This window comes from Bufo bufo, chromosome 4 (assembly GCF_905171765.1).
Source record: "Bufo bufo chromosome 4, aBufBuf1.1, whole genome shotgun sequence".
NCBI classification, from domain to species: Eukaryota; Metazoa; Chordata; class Amphibia; order Anura; family Bufonidae; genus Bufo; species Bufo bufo.
The window spans coordinates 334,496,574-334,520,911 of NC_053392.1; the positions used below are offsets into that span (position 1 = coordinate 334,496,574).

Here is a 24,338-nt window from a genome sequence, read left to right on the forward strand (position 1 = left end):
GTTGGGCCAGAGGACTGTAGAAGGAGAATATGGAAAACGTCACAGCCCAACAGTCGGTCCGGAATGAGACTGGAAGAAAAGAACCACAAAACCAATACCCTGCATCAACGTAGATGAGGGGAAGTAGTAACGTAGGAGCTACCAAGGTTTGCGGAGTGACCGTGAACCCTGAGCCAGAGAAGGAACAAATGGAAGGAAAAAGGGGGCAGGGCGAAGCCCATTCCCCATCTGAGACTGGCACTACACAGAAGTAGCAACCGGATGACAGTGGCGGCACCATACTCCGCCTAAAGAGGAGGCCATACAGCGTACGCCACCGAATTAGACGTTAGAAGAATCCGTCACCTGACGAAGGAGCCGCGCAGGAGGAGCCAGAGTATGTAATGGCTACTCCAGGACCCCCGTACCGTAGGAGCCGCAGCGTGCCCCGCCAGCAGAAACTGAGGGCAGACTAGAGGAATCCGGTAGAAGCCATGGTACCATACTGCCTCAGGGAAGGAGAGCTAACCTTAAACACTCCACCTGGGAAGGGCGTCGAACAGGAACAACCGCCAAGCCAGCGTCCGGGTGGAACCCCTACCTGAGGGGATGTCCCACTGCAGCGACTTTGAACGTGCTGCAAGGCCAAACCAGAGTGCCAGCACAACCACTTCCCACATCAGGAATGGTGGATAGAGAATATAGAGTCAGTGTAACACTCGACTTGCTGGAACGTAATCACATTACGTGCCATGGTGTACGCACTGCATATTGTTGAAGACACATATTGGAACAGTGGAGGACCATGGATATAGGGGACGCTAGGACACATGAGTGACGCTGGGCAACCCCCTGAAGAGAGATTGTCATATTCATGCCCCAAACCGGCCTTGAAGGAAAAGGACACAACATGGAAACAGCCACAGTATCCACTGGCGGCACCGAAATACCATTAGAAGAAGAGTACAGGGCACCAGCGTGTAACGATACTCGCTACGCTCCACTTGTAGAAGAAGCTAAGGCATCTAGCCGTGGCGTAGTTGAAGTGCAACATCCAAGATGTGTACTCATTCCCCACGGTAGTGGATCACTTGTGGAAGGGGCAATGTTGCAATTATCCCACCAATGAAAGGGGGTAATGCTTGCGGCAAGCACTGCACTCAGTGGTAATGCAAATACTACACTATGAAGGGTGGCAATGCGGTAAGGCATCGAGCAGGAACCAAATCCAAGTAGAGAGAGTACACCTCTTTCAGAAAGGGCAAGGCATATGGAGAGTCCCGTATCAATACCCCACCTATGTAAGGGGGTAAGACATACATAAAAACTGAACCAGGGATAATGCCAGTGGTAGGTGCAGTTCCGCCACCTACCAAAAGGGGGACCGCCTACTGCCGGCACTGAAACAGTTCCAGTGCGGTAAGACCCCAATGGAGGTAATATCCAAGGGAGTACTGCATCCAGTAGTAGTGCAAATACTCCGCCTAAGGAAGGGGGTAATGCATATGACAAGTACTGCTGTCTACCTCGGACGCCATCTTGGAAGATCGCACCGGAATCACGGCAGAGACCGAACCACTGATCGCCCCCCTTCAGACCGAACCTCTCCAGGGAGAGTGCGACTGAGCGTGACCCTAGGGAGGAAGGGTGGGGGTGTGGAGCTGACGGAGGAGGAAAATATCCTGCTCTGGCCCGTTGTGTGCAGTCTTAAAGGATAACTGTCACACTTGGACCCTAATTTCAATTTTCAGATATGTAGTTACTAATAACATGATATTTCAGAATCAGTTACTATTAGACTGACTTACCCCATATTTACTAAGATTCAGCCCTTAGCAACCAGTCTTCATAAAACTGCAATCTCACTATTCAGTTAAGATGGCCGCCACTGCCCTCACCCTGAGGCTAATCTCGCCTGCCCTCACTAGCCAGTAACAATAGCCCCCCAAAAGTGTCAGTAACCAGAGCCCTTCCCCTAAAGGGTTAATCTCCTGCAGCACAAAGGGGTCCTCTTACCACATGTTGCTTTCATTTATACACTGAGCAGATGGCAGATCTCCCTTCCCTGGTCTGCGCTGCTTCAACTCTACTTCTCCAGCTCTGCTGAGTGAGGGAGCATCTGCCAAGTGCAGGGACAGGGAGAAGTGCACACAGCCCAGGCACTGTTATCAGCTGCTGGGGAGGACCTGGCTTTAATCATTTACTTACAGTCCCTGGCTGTCAGTAATCTGACCTTGCTCCCTCCTTCAACAGAAGGAGGACCAAGCCTAGCAACCCTATTTTCAGCACAGGTAGAAGTAGGCAGTACAGGGAACAAAACTGTGGAATTAAGGGGTAATTGAATTCACAGTGAAAAGTTGAAATAGGGCCACCAATGTTATATTAATCCCCACAATCCAATACTCCAAAAAAAAAAATATAAAATACGACAGTTATACTTTAACTCTCAGAATCTCGTCCATGGCAGTCGCAGGCTCGCCAGTGGGAGTTATCAACCAAACTACCCGGGGGTGGAATGGGAACTTCTAGAGGTTCACTCACCGGATTGCGCAGGCGGTGCTTTACCAACCAAACGACCCCAGAGGGAGATTGGGAAGTCCGGAAATCCACCATTGTAGTGCGCAGGCAGTGCATATCAACTAAACGACCATTGGAGTGCGCAGGCGGTGCTTATCAACCAAACGACCCGGGAGGGTGATTGGGAAGATCCAGAGGTCCACCATTGGATCGTGCAGGTGGAGGATTATCAACCAGGCGACCCTTGAGGATGGAATGGGAACTTCCAGAGGGTCTGCGCTGGATGGCGCAGGCGGATTTTATCAACCAGACAACCCCGGAGGGTAGAATGGGAATTTCCAGAGGTTCTGCACCGGATTGCGCTGGTGGCGAATTATCAACCAAACGGCCCCGGAGGACGGATTGGGAATCCCAAGGTCCTGTACTGGAGTGCCCTGGAGAATTATCAACCAAACAGCCCCGGAGGACGGATTGGGAATCCAGAGGTCCTGTACTGGAGTGCACTGGAGAACTATCAACCACGCGACCCAGAGGGTGGATTGCGAGTACTTCAGCCGTCCTCCCTGGATCTGCGCAGGTGGAGGAATATCAACAAACGACCCAGGAGGGGGATTGGCAACTATGAGATGTCCTCCTTTGTTCGCTATATAGGACACGGGCCCAGCCTGGTACCACACAGACAGGGTGGTCCTGCGGTGATGAGGCGGAGGGGGGCCCGTATGAGTGCGCATATTATTTTTTTTTACTTTCATTTTATTTATTTTTTTAACTTGGATGCCAAACATCAAGTGGGCAGAGAGGCAGGAAGGGGTTAACCATATAACTTGAAGTCACCTGTACTGAGATAGAATCCTCAGAATAATCTGGTGCCGGCCAGAAAGGGTTAAGGTGTCCTGGAGAGGGCGGGGCCCAGCGGCTTCTGGGGGAGGGGGGGGGGGAAGGATTCCCCCCCCCCCCCCCACTCCTGTCAGGGAAGTAATTAACCCCCTAAGAGCCCTGACAACAGAGGATCACAGATAGGGGAGAGCCTCTTTCGCTCCATTCCCTGTGTGTCCACCGACGCATGTTCCCGGTCAGCAGCGGGGGGAGGTCGGGACTATGCATTAGCGCACCGATGCAGTCGGTCGGCCGGTGCACAGAGGGACTTGAGTAAGAGCGCAAGAGCTCTCCTGCCGCTGAAAATATAATCCGTCACCGATTCCACATTTTAGCACTGCATCGGCCGGCCACATGAACAGAGCAGCAGGCGAATGCGCCTGCCCGGCAACAGACAGGGGTTGCACCCCGCGGGTCGGGCAAAGAATATCGTGGCCGGAGCACCGATGCGGTGCCGGCTGAACGTATGCAGTTAACCCCCACCGGCGTCCGCTCCCGAAGGGGGTGGCAATGAAGTAGGTACCGCAATAGTGGACGGCGCCGGCCCTTATCAAACCAACGACTCCGGAAGGGTGGAGGGGAGCGGGAGCCTCCTGCGCTCCCCTCTCTGCATGTGCGCTCCAGACGGCGTATTAACCCCCCATGTGCCGATGTCCCTTCTTGGACAACAAGAGGAGTGAAGGGAATGACAAGAGGGGTGCTGATGGCTTGAGGGGAGCTGGTGATGGCCTCAGGGAGACAGGGTGGTCCTCGAAATGGCTTCAGGGCATAAGTATGCACCTGATTGTTGAATACTATTACCACCAACAGTGAGGGAGGGCCAGGAGGGTTAACATACTCACCTAGTCCCGTGTACTCACCTCTCTTCTCTTTCCTGCCGCCATCTTCACCCCTCCTCTGGTCCAGCAGGGTCACCCCTTCAGCTACTAGCACCGTAGTGGCAGGACGCTGGAAAAGGGGGGCTTGGATGGGTGACCCCTTGGCTGGCGGGATGCAGGGGAGCGAGGCTGCCCTGGTCCACCTTGTCTTCTATGGGGGAGGCAGCAGTGCGGGTGACCGGCACTGCCGCAACTCGACCCCGGGAGAACAGGGAGGCGAGACGACCACTGTTTTCCCATCTGAAAAAGAAGGAAAAAAATAAACTAAAATAAAAAATCTTCAGGAGCTTCCCTGCAGAGCAGGGAGGTCTTGCCTCCTATTGACACTAGAAAAAACCGAAGCTCTCTCTCAAGGCTGGAGGGGGTATAGCTGCCAGGGGAGGAGCTAACAGCTTTTACTAGTGTCAATGCCTCCTAGAGGACATAGCTATACCCATGGTCTCTGTGTCCCCCAATGAATATGGGCAAGAAATGGCATTTATCATGTAGAGAAAGTTACTACAAGGCACTTACTAATGTATTGTGATTGTCCATATTGCTTCCTTTGCTGGCTAGATTTATTTTTCCCATCACATTACTTGTTTCCATGGTTACAGCCACCCTGCAATCCAACAGTGGTGCTCGTGCTTGCACACTATAGGAAAAAAAGCACCAGCCTATGAGCGCTCCCAGAGTGCCAGCCACCAGAGAGGTCGATGTTTTTTCCTATAGTGTGCAAGCACGACCACCACTGCTGGATTGCAGGGTGGCCATAACCATGGAAACGAGCAGTGTATAATGTGATGGAGAAAGAATCCAACCAGCAAAGGAGGCAATATGGATAATAACAATACATTAGTGATTTGTATTAACTTTCTCTACATGATAAATGCTTCTGGCCGAAGTGAGACAACCCCTTTAATTTTAAGCCAACCTGCATATATTTATTTCATGTGATCTGCTACTATTAACAGATATTTAGGTGCATCATTTATGTAGGTCTAACTACATACAGCGTGAAATAACTTTTTTTTTTTATTGGATACCTGGAGGCCTCCAAATACAAGAGCCAAGCTGGACCTAATGGAGAAGGGTTACATTATGCAATACAGGATGGAATGGCCTAACAAATCTTACCGCTTCATCGTCTTTGCCTTGCTTGTCATCATTCTCCCTGTCGGAATCCTTGTCACTCCCATCACTCTGGGAATCCCTATTAGTATCTTCGTCTTCAGAATCGCTACCTTTGTCAGAAACATCATCCTCTTCCTCTTTCGATGCAACATCCTAATAAAATAGTGAAATTATAATGAATTGTACAATTATCTTGAAGAAATTACAGCTTTGCAACTGAAGGGAATCTCCTACACAAAAGACCTTTTCTGTACATTATCAAGACGTGGTGGTCTGATGGAATAAAGTACATGACTGCAGGGTCAGACCATCCATGGGCTTTGTGTGTAAGTGGTAGATACATCTGCATTGGAGCTGCAATGTGCTATTAGAATTGTAATCAAGACTTTTCACAAAGGTTCTACTTTGCTCTTTCCGTAAGTCCCATTGTGGTGAATGGGGGCTATGCAAACAGCATAGCAGACCAAGCTACGATGCTTTCGTAACTCCAAGAGTTCGCTTGTTCTGCTACGCTGTTTGCATAGCCCCCATTCACCACAATGGGACTTGCAAAAACAGTGGAGCCCCAGCCCACTCAGCTGTTTCTGTAAGTGTGGTCGACTGGAGTCAGATCTTGCCATGGAAATGGACAGATGGGACAACACCTTTGGTTCCAATATAATTGTGGATCTTAAAGTAATAACATTTTATGTAAATAATAAAATACTACATAAAACTTTTTCATTATAAAATCACAGCCCCAGCCCACCAGACAGCATATGTGATTTCTGCCACATTTAAAGGGGAGATGCCTTTTTCTACTAAAGGGTTGGGAATGCCCTAATCAGACAATTTGTCGTTTGAGGCCATTTTTTTGTCACTTTTGATAAGTCTGTGAAAATATGTGAACGCTGACATAAGTGGCATGTATGGACACGACTATGCATTCTTTTACACAAACTGCATGAATGTAGCCATGAGTATACAAGTTGTATGTCAAAAGTGTAGACAATGTTATGCAGCGGAACGGTTAAAAGGGGTTTACTTTCCATTCCATGAAGAAAGAGGGCTTTGCAACATAAAAAGAATTCCTTTCCTATGGCGCCCACTGATCTGAGCACTGCTACATATAAACACAGCAGTAATGCTTAGGTTCATACACTTCTTAACCTCAACGTTGGTGCAATTTAAGAGATAAAACATATACATACAGAATATATGTCTGCATCCATATATAAACACGGTGTGGGTGGATTTACTCTGTTCGCACTACTAGAAAGTTTTATCCCACTATAAAAACACTGTAAAGATCTTAAAGGGGTTGTCTCATCATAGACAATGGGGGCATATGGCTAGGATATGCCCCGAATGTCCTATAGGTGCAGGGCCACAACTGGGACCCGCACCTATATAGAGAATGGAGCCCCTATATAGAGAACTCCGGTCCGGCCACCCCCAAGCCTGCTCCCCATAGTAGCGTACCGCGCATGCGCGGCCCCCACTCCCAATAATTTCTATGGGGCTATTTTCACCGGCCCCATAGAAAATGAATGGAGGGCGGCTGCGCATCCGTTCTCAATATAGATGCGGGTCCCATTGTCCATGATGAGACAACCCCTTTAAAGTCCAATAATCCATTCCATGACTGTAAGGCTACATTCACAACTCCGTTTAGGCATTCAAGTAGTCTGTACCGGTAGAGGACCAGACTAAGGGGATCTGTCATTGCAAGATCCCCAATAACTATAATGGGATCTGACAAATGCTGGCTTTCTGCTGGCCGAATAACGCTGCATGCAGCAGTATCGGTCCTGTGGAAAGCTGACATTTACACAGAAAACCCGCCGGATCCCCATTATAGTCAATGATGATCCGGCTGTGTTCAGCTAGATACGGCAATTCCGATGGTCTGCTTCTCTGCCAGAACAGACTACCGAAAGGCCTAAATGTAGCCTTAGATACACGTACGATGTAAAGATAGCCATAGGTACAAAGCAAGAAATGACAAAGATGGAAATTCTCACATTTGCACTCGTATCATTGGCTTGCTTCGCCTTTCCTTGTTTCTGCTGTGATGAAGGTGGAGGAGGAGGAGGAGGCTTCTTTTTCAGTGGTTTCTTCTTCTTTGATTTGGAAGATTTCTTTGTAGTTTTATTTTTTTGCTGCCAGCCTTTGCTCTTTACTTTGCCGCTTTCCCCTTGCTGCAAATAAAACAAAGCATGATAAATCCCTGTCCAGTAGACTTATTCCACTGTGGTCATACTTGCACTACTTTATTTCATGCTGCAAGTTTCTTTTCCGTGAAAAAAAAGAACATGAATTGGATATAATAAATTTTGACTAGTTGAGAGGCGGACCAACACTTTTCTGCTATATAATCAGCTAGGAAATTGGCCCCTAACAGTACTCTTCTTTTTGTTGTTCTGCTTTATGTAGGCGATGCCACAACTGTTAGTTTCCAGCCAAGCGACCCCACATCTTTTGGCATCTAGACCCCAATGAGACTAGGGTGCATGAGGGCTAGCTAAGAAGACAGTGGGATTGCCCTCATCAGGGTGGATATTCTGCTTTAGGTGAAGACAGGCAGGTGTACATAGCCTTCAAAGGGAATCTGTCTCCTATTTTGACCCTATTAAACCGTTAAAATAGCCATGTGCAATAAAGTACCTTCTTACCTACATGTGTCTTCTTTCTTTTATTCAACTTTTCATTCTTATAAAAAAGCGATTTTTCTGATATGTAAATGAGATTCCAAGGTGCCCAGAGGGGCGTTATTACTCTGCTCTGGTGCCCAGTAACACCCCTCTTTAGTGCCCAGCTGGCCTTTCTTCCAAGCCCAGCACGCCTCCTCATAAATAAATGTCCTCCCACATACTCTCTTCCTCCTCTCTTAGCCTACGGCGCCGCCCCCTTCCAATTACGTCATTTAATTTATTCACTTCATCGGGCGTTCCTTCCTCCTCTCTTGGCCTACGGTGCCGCCTCCTCCCATTACTTCACATGTATTCATAGCACCGGCCCTCCCTTCCTCCTCTCCTGTCCTCAGAAATCCCGCGCAGGCGCAGTATCGGTGAGTGCCTGCGCCTGCACGATTCTCCTGTTCCAGAGGGCAACAGCCTCAATATTGTCACTGGGCATGCGCGAGCCCAGTGACATAATCCGAGAGCTGTTGCCTCTGAGACAGGAGAGGAGGAAGGGAGGGCCGGTGCTATGAATACATGTGAAGTAATGGGAGGGGGCGGCACCGTAGGCCAAGAGAGGAGGAAGGAATGCTGATGAAGTGAATAAATTAAATGACGTAATTGGAAGGGGGCGGCGCCGTAGGCCAAGAGAGGAGGAAGCACGATGGTGCAATGAATTAAATTAAATGACGTGGTGGGGAGGGGGCGGCGCCCTTCGGCCAGTATGTGGGAGGACATTTATTTATGAGGTGGCGTGCTGGGCTTGGAAGAAAGGCCGGCTGGGCACTAAAGAGGGGCGTTACTGGGCACCAGAGCAGAGTAATAACGCCCCTCTGGGCACCATGGAACCTCATTTACATATCAGAAAAATCGCTTTTTTATAAGAATGAAAAGTTGAATAAAAGAAAGAAGACACATGTAGGTAAGAAGGTACTTTATTGCACATGGCTATTTTAACCTCTTAAGGACATAGGGCGTACAGGTACGCCCTTGTGCCCTGGTACTTAAGGACACAGGGCGTACATATTTTCGATCACTGCCGTGCGGCTGGCAGTGATCGGAACCCGGTGCCTGCTCAAATCATTGAGCAGGCACCTAGGCTAAATGCGCGGGGGGGGTCCCGTGACCCCCCCCATGTCGGCGATCGCGGCAAACCGCAGGTCAATTCAGACCTGCGGTTTGCTGCGATTTCTGCATTTTCTGATCCCCGCGGTCCCTGACCGCGGGGATCAGAAACTTTATATGCCTAAAATAACGTTTTATTCACCCCCCCCTGCACCCCCGAATGATTTTATGGTGGTGGGAGGTGCAGGGGGAGGGTTGCGGGCGGTGCGGCAGGCGGGATCGCGATCCCCCGCCCGCCTCCCCTTGTATAATCGTTGGCTTCTAGTGGGTATACCAGGGTGCCAGCACATTGCTGGCACCCTGGTATAAACGGCTGACATCTGCGATGCGATGTCAGCCGTTTAACCCTTTCCATACAGCGGTCCGTACGGACCGCTGTATGGAAAAGGTTAACAGCGCAGGGAGCTCCCTCCCTCTCCCATGGGGGGGCTGCTGTGCCTTTGCAGCCCCCCGATGGGGAGGGAGAGAGCCCCCAGACAGATCCCCTCCTTACCCTTCCCCGTCTGCGCAGTTCTGACCAGTACTGAGCAGACGGTGAAGGTTCCCATGGCAACAGGACGCCTCTCAGGCATCCTGCTGTCCATGGTGCTGAACAGATCTGTGCTAAAAGGCATAGATCTGTTCAGTGTAAGTAAAATACAGTGCAGTACAATATATATTGTACTGTACTGTATTATACAGACATCAGACCCACTGGATCTTCAAGAACCAAGTGGGTCTGGGTCAAAAAAAAAGTGAATAAAAGTGAAAAAAAAGTAAAAATCAAAAAACACATTTATCACTGATTAAAAATGAAAAAAATAAAATTCCCTACACATGTTTGGTATCGCCGCGTCCGTAACGACCTGATCTATAAAACAGTCATGTTACTTTACCCGAACGGTGAACGCCATAAAAATAAAAAATAAAAAACTAGGATGAAATTGAAATTTTGCCCACCTTACTTCCCAAAAAAGGTAATAAAAGTGATCAAAAAAGTCGCATGTACGCCAAAATAGTACCAATCAAACCGTCATCTCATCCCGCAAAAATCATACCCTACCCAAGATAATCGCCCAAAAACTGAAAAAACTATGGCTCTCAGACTATGGAAACACTAAAACATGATTTTTTTTGTTTCAAAAATGAAATCATTGTGTAAAACTTACATAAATAAAAAAAAGTATACATATTAGGTAACCCCTCAGATGACCACCGTAAAAAAATAAAAACGGTGTAAAAAAAGCCATTTTTTGTCATCTTACGTCAAAAAAAGTGTAATAGCAAGCAATAAAAAAGTCATATGCACCCCAAAATAGATGCCAATCAAACAGTCATCTCATACCGCAAAAAATGAGACCCTACTTAAGATAATCACCCAAAAACTGAAAAAACTATGGCTCTTAGACTATGGAGACACTAAAACATTTTTTTTGTTTTAAAAATGAAATCATTGTGTAAAACTTACATAAATAAAAAAAATTGTATACATATTAGGTATCGCCGCGTCCGTGACAACCTGCTCTATAAAATTACCACATGATCTAACCTGTCAGATGAATGTTGTGAATAACAAAAAAAAAAACGGTGCCAAAAAAGCTATTTCTTGTTACCTTGCCGCACAAAAAGTGTAATATAGAGCAACCAAAAATCATATGTACCCTAAACTAGTACCAACAATACTGCCAACCTATCCCGTAGTTTCTAAAATGGGGTCACTTTTTTGGAGTTTCTACTCTAGGGGTGCATCAGGGGGGCTTCAAATGGGACATGGTGTAAAAAAAAACAGTCCAGCAAAACCTGCCTTCCAAAAACTGTATGGCATTCCTTTCCTTCTGCGCCCTGCCGTGTGCCCGTACAGCAGTTTACGACCACATATGGGGTGTTTCTGTAAACTACAGAATTAGGGCCATAAATAATGAGTTTTGTTTGGCTGTTAACCCTTGCTTTGTAACTGGAAAAAAAATATTAAAATGGAAAATCTGCCAAAAAAGTGACATTTTGAAATTGTATCTCTATTTTCCATTAAATCTTGTGCAACACCTAAAGGGTTAACAAAGTTTGTAAAATCAGTTTTGAATACCTTGAGGGGTGTAGTTTCTTAGATCGGGTCACTTTTATGGAGTTTCTACTCTAGGGGTGCATCAGGGGGGCTTCAAATGGGACATGGTGTCAAAAAAACAGTCCAGCAAAATCAGCCCTCCAAAAACCAAACGGCGCACCTTTCACTCTACGCCCCGCTGTGTGGCCGTACAGTAGTTTACGGCCACATATGGGGTGTTTCTGTAAACAGCAGAGTCATGGCAATAAAGATACAGTCTTGTTTGGCTGTTAACCCTTGCTTTGTTAGTGGAAAAAATGGGTTAAAATGGAAAATTAGGCAAAAAAATGAAATTCTCAAATTTCATCGCCATTTGCCAATAACTCTTGTGCAACACCTAAAGGGTTAACGACGTATGTAAAATCAGTTTTGAATACCTTGAGGGGTGTAGTTTCTTAGATGGGGTCACTTTTGGGTGGTTTCTATTATGTAAGCCTCGCAAAGTGACTACAGACCTGAACTGGTCCCTAAAAATTTAGTTTTTGTAAATTTCTGAAAAATTTCAAGATTTGCTTCTAAACTTCTAAGCCTTATAACATCCCCAAAAAATTAAATATCATTCCCAAAACAATTCAAACATGAAGTAGACATATGGGGAATGTAAAGTCATCACAATTTTTGGGGGTATTACTATGTATTACAGAAGTAAAGAAACTGAAACTTTGAAATTTGCAAATTTTTCCAAATTTTTGTTAAATTAGGTATTTTTTGGTGCAAAAAAAATAATTTTTTTGACTTCATTTTACCAGTGTCATGAAGTACAATATGTGACGAAAAAACAATCTCAGAACGGCCTGGATAAGTCAAAGCGTTTTAAAGTTATCAGCACTTAAAGGGACTCTGGTCAGATTTGCAAAAAATGGCCTGGTCCTAAGGTGTAAAAAGGCTGTGTCCTTAAAGAGGACCTTTCACCTTGAAAAACATTGTGAACTAAGTATGCTGCCATGGAGAGCGGCGCCCGGGGATCTCACTGCACTTACTATTATCCCCGGGCGCCGCTCCGTTCTCCCATTATCCCCTCCGGTATCTTTACTCACTAAGTTATAGTAGGCGGTGTCTTCCCTTGTCCTGTGGGCGTCTCTCCCTCCTAGGCTGCAGCGCTGGCCAATCGCAGCGCACAGCTCACAGCCTGGGAGGTTTTTTTCTACCAGGCTGTGAGCTGTGCGCTGCGATTGGCCAGCGCTACAGCCTAGGAGAAGGAGACGCCCACAGGACAAGGGCAGACACCGCCTACTATAACTTAGTGAGAGAAGATACCGGAGGGCATAACGGGAGAACGGAGTGGCGCCCGGGGATAATAGTAAGTGCAGTGAGATCCCCGGGCACCGCTCTCCATGGCAGCATACTTAGTTCACAATGTTTTTCAAGGTGAAAGATCCTCTTTAAGGGGTTAACGGTTTAATAGGATCAAAATAGGTGACAGATTCCCTTTAAATTGCAATATTTTAAACCCTCAATTGTCACTCTGGAACCAAATATTATTGTAAGTTGAGGGAAGACATTAATTTTACATTACCCTCTTTTACCCCACTCCTTAAAGGGCTTCTCCGAGTCAGGAACCCCTTTTGATATGGCCAGGCAAGGTGCAAGCACAGCATGTGAACACTGTCACTGCTGAAGCCATTAACTGGCTGACAGCAGTGACGTGTGTCTAGACAGCACATCACACTTCTGGTCTGGCGGGGGCTGGATCCAACTCCTACAACAGAACTAACTAGAAGCCCCTAATAAATAAATAATTTGTTATATATATATATATATATATATATATATATATAACAAATTATTTATTTATTAGGGGCTTCTAGTTAGTTCTGTTGTAGGAGTTGGATCATGACAATCTAGGCCCCCTTTATTTATGTTTGCAATTATCTGAGGTATTGGTTGGTTCTAACTGGCGGGGACTGGAAACAGAGGATAAGGCAGTGCACTGTGCTGGAACTGGAGCGCCAGTGACAACTGATCCTTTTATAATCCCTGCACCCTGCCGGGCCAGATCAAAAGGGGTTCCTAGTCTCCAAAAACCTCTTTAACTTGGTGGCCACAGATATGAGAAAAGTACAGGGAAACCTCTCAGACAAGCAACTAAAATTTCACAGAAAGTTTTTTTGGAGAGGTTACATGAATACCAACCAGATACAATCAAGATCACATGTATGGAACCCTGGGAGCCCCAACCAATTAGCAGAATTTTAGTATTAACCCAACCAATTAGCAGAACGTTAGCAATTAACATTTGCAGAAAATACAATGTACTTGCCATCAAATTACCACTTTATTCCACAATAGTCAAGTAAACTAGTTGCATTACTGCATGACAGCTCATGTTCCAATGTACCAGTTCCTGGTTTAACATTACCAAAGCTGTTGGTACCCTTTCAAGGCTAAGGATATTGGCCCATAGGAAGTAGGTATAAGCTCTAGTTATAGCAAAGCTTTTAGTTATTACCATTTGAGGCAGCTTCCAACTGCACCGGTACACCAAGACCAACTCTCCCCATCATCCTTTTCATAATCTACAAACACACGTGAGAATGGGGCACATACAGCGCTATACATACCCCTTCTTCAACTGGCTGGTCTTCAGCAGAGCAAGCCGACTGTTCCTTCTCAAACACTTCCTAAGTTGTGAAAAAAATACAAAATTCCTATTAAAAGCTATAACATGTAAAACTACACAGTTGAAATTTATTTCTGTCTCATTAGTATAAATAGTCAACTTAATATTTGAGCAAATAATCCAAAAAAAAGAATCAATTATTAAGAATGAATTTGCAGATTCTGTTATTGGTTTAGGATATTTTTACGATTAGTTTTCATACTTACCGCCATTGTTTGTCTTTTAAGGGTGACAAGAACAGTGACGAGGGAGCCTACTGTAATGTTGTTACTGTCTTCATCATCTAGAACTGCAACAAAGAATCACAAGGAGAACATCATTTTAGGGAAGATGTATCATATCTGGTACAAAGCAAAAGTAGAGTAAGCACCTACAAAAACCAGATTGCTGCTTTTACTTTCCAATGGACCTCTGCAAAATAAGAGGTGGCATCCGATTGGTTGTCAACAGCAGTTCTGATACATTTAGGTTCCATTCACACGTTCCGCATTTTGCGGACCGCACATCGCCGGCGCTAATAGAATATGCCTATTCTTGTCCACAATTACGGGCAAGAATAGGACATGTTCTATTTTTTGGGGGAACTGAATTGCGGACCCGGAAGTGTGGGTCCGCAATTCCGTATCCGGGCAGCACATCGTGCGGCCCCATAGAAATGAATGGGTCCGCAATTCCGTTCCGCAAAATGCGGAACGAAATTGCGGACATGTGAATAAGGCCTTAGAGGCAGAAAACCTTTCCTGATCCTGGCTTGCTCACACAAAGGCTGGGCTTGTTACAAATATAGGTAAGGATTTTCTGCGTGGAGTTTAGGACAGGATTGGAATTGCTGCTTTATTTAACACACAGATGATTGACCAAACCAACACATTGTAACAAACCAAACAGCCTTGTAACCAGGACATAGAAAACGTCTCTGAGGTTAAAGCAAGTAATGCTTTGGAAAATAGCATTCATTTAGTGATATAACACACAGAAACCTAATACTATCCATCCAGACCAAATTGGTAAATTTGCTATTAAAATAGGAGGCTCAGAAACCATAAAAGAACACCAAGTCCCACGTACCATGAGGTTTTACCTCCATTGTGATATTTGGAAAACTACCAAGAACTGCCACCAACTCCTCATAGCTGCTGTCCTCAAGAAAGCTGAACAGTAGACGACGATCTGACTCTTTCATACTGACCAGGTCCCGAATGGTCTTGATTTTAAACTATGAATTAAATGAAAAGTTACATATTCTGCATAATGCACGACCCAAATATAAACAATCAGAAAGAACGGCCAGCACTCCAAAGGAATAAAATGAAAATTAAACCTTTTATTCACCCATGTTGAACAAGCGATGTTTCAGCACTGCAATAGAGCCGAGAGAAAGGCTCTATTGCAGAGCCGAAACGTCGCTTGTTCCACATGGGTGAATAAAAGGTTGAATTTTCATTTTATTCCTTTGGAGTGCAGCCCAGGATTGTCCAGCTTTTATTAAGTGATGGCCTATCCTCATGATAGGCAATCACTAACTTATCGGTGGAGGTCTGACACCCTTCATCCCCCCAATCAGATGTTTCGGTGTAGCTCCAGAGCTGGACATTGACACCAGAACTACAACTGTCTAATGGACAGAGGAAATTACTGCAATGCTGATTCCATTCACTTTAATTGGATCAGTGCTGTAGCAACAAGCTTCATCCACTACTCACTTGATGATGCTGCGTAGTATCGGCAATGACTTCTGGTGATGGAGCTACAACCAAACAATCATAAGGATAAGCCATCACAGATAAAAGCTGGAGAACCCGGTCCTTAACATGCATCACCTGCTGATTCATACTTACCTGCTCCCTTCCTCTCCGGTTCTGGCCGCAGCTGCACATGAGTTCACGTCCACACCCAGCTGAATGAAAACAAGCGGGTGACCGGAAGATGGAGTAACGGGAGCCAGTGCACAGGACCAGAATGGCAGAGAGCAGGCAAGTATAAATCTTTTAGCAGGTGAAGCAGGCTAGGGGTGTTCAGTTAAGACCTCATGCACACAACCATCTCTGTGTTTCGGTCCACAAAACACGGATTCCTTCAATGTGCATTCTGCATTTTTTTTTTTTTCACTCCAGTACAAAGAGATGTCTGCATGACCCCATGGAAATGAATTGATCTGCGTGCTATCTGCAAAAATGCAGATGGATGAAAAGTACTGTTGTGTGCATGAAGCCTAATAGTTAATTATTCCTGAAAAACTCATTTTTAAGTTAAAAGCTTCTCAAGCCTAAGGGTCCATTCACAGGACCATAAGGCCCCTTGCAGACGAGCGTTCCTTCTGCAGCTAATTCACATCGCAGCACCCGGCCTGACCCCCCCATCGCTGCTGGGAGTCACACAGCATTATATTGATTTATGATGCTATGAAACCCTTACAGTTCTGGAATGTACTGGATAACACTGGCTGCGGGAGAAACGCTCGTCTGCAAGGGGCCTAAAGTGTTCTGCGTACCGGACATGTGCACTATGATAGAAATGCCTATTCTTGTCAGCAATTGCAGACAGGAATAGGACAAGCTCTTTTTTGCAGGGCCGGGAAACAGAACTACGGATGCGGACAGCACACAGTGTGCTGTCCGCATCTTTTGCGGCCCCATTGAAATGAATAAGTTCACAGCTGCTCCGCAAAATTGCGGAACGAATGGGGACCCAGAAATACAGTTGTGTGAATTGACCCTAAGAGTGCTACTACACCTCCATCAGCAGCAAGCGGTAGGTGCAGCCTAACAATAAGCAGTATAATGTAGGGGACTGAGGAGGGGGAATACTTTCCTAATGCCTGATAATTTCTCCACATCAACTGAACATTATTCATCCCTATGTAAATGACAACTCTCAATGTCGTTAGCCATGAGATGAATGTCAAACCCTCTTTTGAATGGAATCATTGTATTTGCTGTTACTACACTGCTCAAAAAAATAAAGGGAACACAAAAATAACACATCCTAGATCTGAGTTAATTAAATATTCTTCTGAAATACTTTGTTCTTTACATAGTTGAATGTGCTAACAACAAAATCACACAAAAATAAAAAAATGGAAATCAAATTTTTCAACCCATGGAGGTCTGGATTTGGAGTCACACTCAAAATTAAAGTGGAAAAAATTGGATTTTTTGTACTCACCGTAAAATCCTTTTCTCGTAGTAGGCATTGGGGGACACAGCACCATGGGTATATGTCCAACTCCCACTAGGAGGCACTAGACACAAAAGGTGTGGGCTCCTCCCCGTTGGGCTATACCCTCTCCACAGGCACAAGGCTATTCAGTTTGTACCAAAAGCAGTAGGAGCGAGAAAAAAAGCAAGGAACCAACAACTCCCGTACCGGGAAAGATCAAGAGACCAGCCCGGAAAATCGGAAGTAAAAACATAGGGTGGGATCTGTGTCCCCCAATGCCTACTACAAGAAAAGGATTTTACGGCGAGTACAAAAAATCCAATTTTCTCGTGCATGGCATTGGGGGACACAGCACCATGGGACGTCCAAAAGCAGTCCCCGAGGGTGGGAAAAGAACAGCCATGCCACCGGTTGGGTATACAGGTGCAGGAGAACCATGTGACCCAACAGGAGAAAACATGGAATGGGCAAGAGGTTCCATAACCAGGAAGAAACCTCAAGGAAGAAGCAGTGAAGACTGCCGGCACCCCAGGAAAAATGCCTGGAAGAAAATCCCAAATGCAAGAAGGCGGCAAAAGGGAGCACTGAGCTCAGCCAAGGGCTGGAGAAAAAATTAGGACAGCACCGCGTGTTGGGACTACCGAACGCTCTAAATTGTCTCAGACCCAAAGAGCGAAAAAAAACTGTGGCCAACCCCTGAAAGGCCAGGGGAGAAAGGAAACAAGGAAGTACTGGAAGCCAAACGAGTGAGTGAAGCCATAGCAAAGCTCTCATGTGAAGGGAGCAGGTCTCCCCTCACCGCAAGGCAGGTGATGAAGTTAAGCGCCCTATTTAAAAGGCGAAAACCCAAGGCTGCTAGAGGAAACCGCCAACCCTTGGAGAAGGAGGGGGTTGTAGGTAAAAGCCAGGAAAAAAGAGTAAGACCTGCGTCCCAAAAACAGGAGACGAGGCTCGAGCCTCTGAAAACAAGATATCACTGTGAAGCGTAAGACCAGAGGAAACTCTGGGCATGTGAAGCATCAGGGAAAAAAGGAACCAGATACAGGCCCAGGAAATCTCAGCAGGACACACTGGACTGAAAGGCATGGAAGTAGGAGAGTACTCCAACAGCCTAAGGAGGAAAGGTTCTACAACAGGAGGAGGTCCCTCCCGAAGGAGACCATACGGCGGAATTGCAAACCGTAGAGCTAAACCACTCAATACCAGGTACTTGATGTGGGAGGATGGGAAAAGAGACACGAATCCCAAGAAGACCACAAGGCTATTGGAACCCAAAAAGGGAACAATCAACCCAGTCCACGACCCCCCAAAAAAACGATTGTCATGCAGAACCTGAGTGGTCAAATGAACGGGGACAGGGACTCCAGAAAGGAGTACCCGGAATGGGCTCACAAGGAACCAGGAGCTGAACCACCAGAAGACAACGCAAGCCAGAATATCCAGGAAAGGAGAAATGAAACTACCATAGGGGAAGGGACATTGGCCATGGACAACTAGCCATTCCAAGAACAGTGACTAGCAAACTGTATACATTGTCCAGAAGAGGGCAAGTACAGCAGCTCTGGATGTACCACTAAATTGACAGACATCCATATGCATAAGGAATGCAGAAGTCGCCATGAAAAAGCCGGGTGAGACTACACAGAAATGTAGAAACCAGCTGCGACCGGCGTACTGAAAACTCCCAGGGGGGAGAAAGTACCTGACAGGTGCAAACGACGGCAAGGTCCAAGGGGACTGCCCCTCTGACATGTAGTACAACTAAGCAGAGAATATAAGGGAATACCGAGAACACCTGGACCCAGAAGGAACTACGGGACCCTGTCCGATGCCAGAGCAATCAGCTGAAAAAATACCTACCAGGCAGGTGTGTGGCGCTCAGTGGTCCTGTCCCTGACCCGTCAGGGAGGACGTCCAGCGACGATAAATGCCGATGACCCCAGAAGGATTCCATGTGGCGGAGGACATCCAGCGATGACCGAAAACTGCTGCAGCGGCCGATGCTCACCAGCTACGTGCCCCAACAAGGTAGAAGATCCAGTGGAGATCCTTGTACTCCACCAGGAATGGGCCACTCTGTAATAGGAAACAACGCGAGTACTCCTCTATAACATGGGGTAACGCGAAGTGCAGCATACCGTAGTACCTTATAGAGATGGCAAGAGCAACCCTAGCACAAAGGCCAACAACCACCTGGCCATGGTGTAGGGAGCGTAGTTGTATGTGGACCACCCGCCAGATCAGAACAGATCAGCCATATACTGGAGCTACAATAAGTAGCACTAGACCGACAAGGTGGGGGTTGGGCTGGCCCACCCCTGCCAGATATGGCAACCATGCACATGCAGAACCAGGATGGCCTGTTGTAGACAGTGCCCTGAGAAGTACAAGGAGACCATTGAGCACGACAGTAACGGAGTGGAGATGTATGGAAGAACCAAAAGGGTGAAACCAACATCCGCAGCACAGATTAGAACCTGGGGGCAGAAAGCACCCAGTAATACAGAAACTGTATGGGCCACAGATTGCACCATAGGGCCCAGCACTTTGAGTAATACAACCACACGCCTAAAATATAGGGAAAGTGGCTGCATGTCTAAGGAGAGTGGAAACATAGCCACAGAATCTGGGAATGCTACAGCATTTGGAGGGTACAGGTACTCAACCTGTAAAGTAGAAATATGGCTGCGTAGTGCAGAGATACGACCAGAAAGGTGTAATGGGTACAGCATCTGGAGATGGTAGAGGTACTACCTTTAAGATCGGAGCAATGTGGCCACATGGTGCACCCTAGAACCAGAGAGGTGCAACAGCTACCTTCTTAGCAATGGTACCTATATTCCGCCCGGAAAGGGGAAAATAGGGCCGCACGGTACCACAAAGAACAAGACAGGTGCACACTACAATCAGGTAGGTGAAATGGCAACTGAAGGAGGCCCTCTATTTCGCCTGAAAAAAAGGGAAACAGGGCCGCATAGTACACCATAGAGCCAGACAGGTGTAACGGCTGCAGCATCAGAGACGGTGCAGGAACTCTACCTATGAAGGGAGTAAGATGGCTGTTTGGTGCACGCTATGATGAGGTAGGTGCAATGACCACGGCAATTGGAGGAGGCCTCAATATCTCATCCGGAAAGGGAGAGAAAATGCCACATGGTACACTAATTGAAAGTGGCCTCTATATCTCGCCCGTAGGGAGAAATGTTGCCGCATGGAACACAATAGAGCCCGCCAGGGGTATTGGCTACAGCATCGGAGATGGTGTAGGTACTCTACCTATGAAAGGAGCAAAGTGGCTGGGAACAGACAGGTGCAATTGCCACGGCAATTGAAGGCGGCCTGTGTATCTCGCACGGAAGGGAGAAATAGTGCCGCATGGAACACCATAGAGCCAGCCAGGAGTAATGGCTTCAGCATCTGGAGTAGGTGTAGGTACTCTACCTATGAAAAGGAGCAAGGCGGATGGAAACAGCCAGATATAATTGCTTTTCCTTACCAACCTACAGGAGGCGCTTGCCTAGAACAGGGACCCCCTGTTATGAGGTAGAGTGGCGAACACCAGCACCAGGATGGGGACCCGGTGGAAACACTCTCAAATGTGTAGAGCATAGCCCCTGGTATAGGGGAACCAGGAAGGCTTGTCAGGTACAGCCAATGGCAGTGGTGCAGGTACCCCCCTGTTAAGGAGAAGGCGTACGTACCAGAGACACCAAGTAGGTGACTCATTATGCTAAACACGGGGACGGCTGCCTTACCTGTGCGGTTGAATACCTGTGCAGTCAGGGGAGCGCCATCCGAAAATCCACTAGAGGGGATACCAACCCTGGGTAGGAGAGGTTCCTCCGTGCACGTTAGTCTTGACCTCCCAGAGGGCTTCTGAATGGAGGAAGACCGACTGATGCTCTGTTCCGAGGGAATCGGTGCAGAGGTGTCCCCAGAGGCAACGGATGGGGGGACAGGAAAGGATTCGTCACCAGCCTCAGGCCTGTCCTGGGGAGGACCCGAGGATGCCGAGGAGGGGTGGAATCCTGTTCAGACCACCCGAGGTTGTACTGTGAGCTACCCCTTGCCGGACCCGGTATCTGAGCATGCCTCATCTGCAGGGAGGACCCTGGGAGGGCATAGGTGGCCGCAATTGGATAGGTAGCGGTCCAGCGACTCCGCCAGAGATTGGGAGAGTCGGATAAGGTTCCCATGGCTTTGACAAAGGGTAGGACCATTCAGAAGGGACCTACACAAAAGGATTTGGTCAGGGGACACAATGGGGTCTGGGAAGAGGTACTGCACACAAGCAGGGACAGGCCGACCGCATGGCAGCCTTCGTAGACAGCGGACGCACGTGAAAACACGTGGCGATCCGAGGGGGGGGGGGGAACGACGCCTGGGGGTGGGCAGAACAGGGCAAACAGAGCACCTGGGAGCCGGGAACGGGCCATGGAAGATGAGGCCTAGTCCCTGCAAAAGCCGGGGTTTAAAGTAGCGGGGAAGGCCCAGGAGAAGACTGTGTGGCCAGGGAGGAGAGAAAAAAACCAACCAAGGGGGAAGAGAAAGGTGGAGGAAGATGGAAGCTTCCCAGGACCCCCAGCTAAGGTGGATCCCACCCCCCTGGCCACAGCAGGGAACCTAACCCTGGCAGGGACAGGGGAATATACTCACTATACTCACTATCTGATGTCTTCGGGCGCCGCAGGGTCACCCCTTCGGCAGACTCAACACGGGAACCGTGGGAATGCCGGCAAGCCACTGCGGGTGCAGTCTGTGGGGACTGGGTGACCGGCGATGGTACAGAAGTACGCGCCCGCAGGGGGGGGGGGGCAACTAAAGTGGAACACGATGGAGCCCCAGCCTGCAGCAGGTATAACGGTGGAGATCACCGAGACCTGCAGAAGAGAGAAAAAAAGAATAAAAAATAAAATAAAAAATAAACAGCAGGACCTGCAAAAAAAGCAGGACAGGTCTGCCTCCTACGGACACTAGACAAAAACTGAATAGCCTTGTGCCTGTGGAGAGGGTATAGCCCAACGGGGAGGAGCCCACACCTTTTGTGTCTAGTGCCTCCTAGTGGCAGTTGGACATATACCCATGGTGCTGTGTCCCCCAATGCCATGCACGAGAAACACACTACAGGCTGATCCAACTTTGATGTAATGTCCTTAAAACAAGTCAAAATGAGGCTCAGTAGTGTGTGTGGCCTCCACGTGCCTGTGTGACCTCCCTACAACACCTTTACATGCTCCTGATGAGGTGGCGGACGGTCTCCTGAGGGATCTCCTCCCAGACCTGGACTAAAGCATCTGCCAACTCCTGGACAGTCTGTGGTGCAACGTGACGTTGGTGGATAGAGCGAGACATGATGTCCCAGATGTGCTCAATTGGATTCAGGTCTGGGGAACGGGCGGGCCAGTCCATAGCATCAATGCCATTGTCTTGCAGGAACTGCTGACACACTCCAGCCACATGAGGTCTAGCATTGTCTTGCATTAGGAGGAACCCAGGGCCAACCGCACCAGCATATGGTCTCACAAGGGGTCTGAGGATCTCATCTCGGTACCTAATGGCAGTCAGGCTACCTCTGGCGAGCACATGGAGGGCTGTGCGGCCCTCCAAAGAAATGCCACCCCACACCATTACTGACCCAATGCCAAACCGGTCATGCTGGAGGATGTTGCAGGCAGCAGAACGTTCTCCACGGCGTCTCCAGACTCTGTCACGTCTGTCACATGTGCTCAGTGTGAACCTGCTTTCATCTGTGAAGAGCGCAGGGCGCCAGTGGCGAATTTGCTAATCTTGGTGTTCTCTGGCAAATGCCAAACGTCCTGCACGGCGTTGGGCTGTAAGCCCAACCCCCACCTGTGGAGCCCTCATATCACCCTCATGGAGTCTGTTTCTGACTGTTTGAGCAGACACATGCACATTTGTGGCCTGCATGTTCTGGACACTACGCTGGCAGACACAGCAAACCTTCTTGCCACAGCTCGCATTGATGTGCCATTCTGGATAAGCTGCACTACCTGAGCCACTTGTGTGGGTTGTAGACTCCGTCTCATGCTACCACTAGAGTGAAAGCACCGCCAGCATTCAAAAGTGACCAAAACATCAGCCAGGAAGCATAGGAACTGAGATGTGGTCTGTGTTCACCACCTGCAAAACCACTCCTTTATTGGGGGTGTCTTGCTAATTGCCTATAATTTCCACCTGTTGTCTATCCCATTTGCACAACAGCATGTGAAATTGATTGTCACTCAGTGTTGCTTCCTAAGTGGACAGTTTGATTTCACAGAAGTGTGATTGACTTGGAGTTACATTGTGTTGTTTAGGTGTTCCCTTTATTTTTTTGAGCAGGGTATATATATATATATATATATATATATATATATATATATATATATATATATATATATATATATACACACACACACACATATACACACACACACACACACACACACACACTTAGAATGTGTTCAATAAGAAACCATCGAAATGGGAGAGAAGCCAGAAAAGTGACCAATGTACCTTCTTGTGGTTAAAAACCCGTCTTAAATGATCTTCTTCAATAAATGGCAGCTGTAAAACGGGAGATTTGAACTGTTGGAGGCCCTGCACGATCATCTGACAGAGTTTCATGCAGTTCTCCAGAGAAGAAAGAGATGGTGGTCTGAGCTCCCTCTCTTCAGAAAGGACAAGGAAAAACAAGAGCAATGATTAGAACCTCCTCAAAGTGGAGAACTTTCAACTTGTTATCTTTACAGTATTGTAGTAATGGTTCCCAGAGAGGAGAGATAGATCCAGCTTTCCCTTCCTGTGCGTGGTCTAATAAAACATGCAATAAGCACATTAAATGCTCTATGTGAACTCAGCCTCACTTTATTGTCTACATTCTCCCCCTTTGCAGTTATCTGGGTTTCACACATGATGTTCTGATGCAGTTGTTTTATTCAGTTTTTGAAGTCAATACTAGGATTGGATTAAAAATGGACAACCCTCGGGATCTGCCTGCAATAAAGAACTAATAATTACTTAGGCTCCTTTCACACTCGCGTTTTGTGCGGATCTGTCATGGACGGATCCGTTCAGATAATACAACCGTCTGCATCCGTTATGAACGGATCTGGTTGTATTATCTTTAACATAGCCAAGACGGATCCATCATGAACTCCATTGAAAGTCAATGGAGGACGGATCAGTTTTCTATTGTGGCAGATTGTGTCATAGAAAACGGATTCGTCCCCATTGATTTACATTGTGTGTCAGAACGGATCCGTTTGGCTCAGTTTCGTCAGACGGACACCAAAACGCTGTCCGCCTCCAAAGCGGAATGGAGACGGAAC

The 24,338-nt window shown here is 47.3% G+C and overlaps 1 protein-coding gene across 1 annotated transcript in view; it reads right to left on the reverse strand.

Moving 5' to 3' along the window:
* Positions 1 to 24,338, reverse strand: part of SEC63 (SEC63 homolog, protein translocation regulator) — a 71,234-nt gene that overhangs the window by 20,934 nt on the left and 25,962 nt on the right. The window contains exons 12-17 of the mRNA XM_040428844.1: positions 23,524 to 23,678; positions 14,917 to 15,064; positions 14,055 to 14,137; positions 13,790 to 13,849; positions 7,367 to 7,543; positions 5,367 to 5,516 (exon numbers count right to left, since the gene is read on the reverse strand). Coding sequence (XP_040284778.1) covers positions 5,367 to 5,516; positions 7,367 to 7,543; positions 13,790 to 13,849; positions 14,055 to 14,137; positions 14,917 to 15,064; positions 23,524 to 23,678 — 773 coding nt within the window. The remainder of the gene's footprint in view (positions 1 to 5,366; positions 5,517 to 7,366; positions 7,544 to 13,789; positions 13,850 to 14,054; positions 14,138 to 14,916; positions 15,065 to 23,523; positions 23,679 to 24,338) is intronic.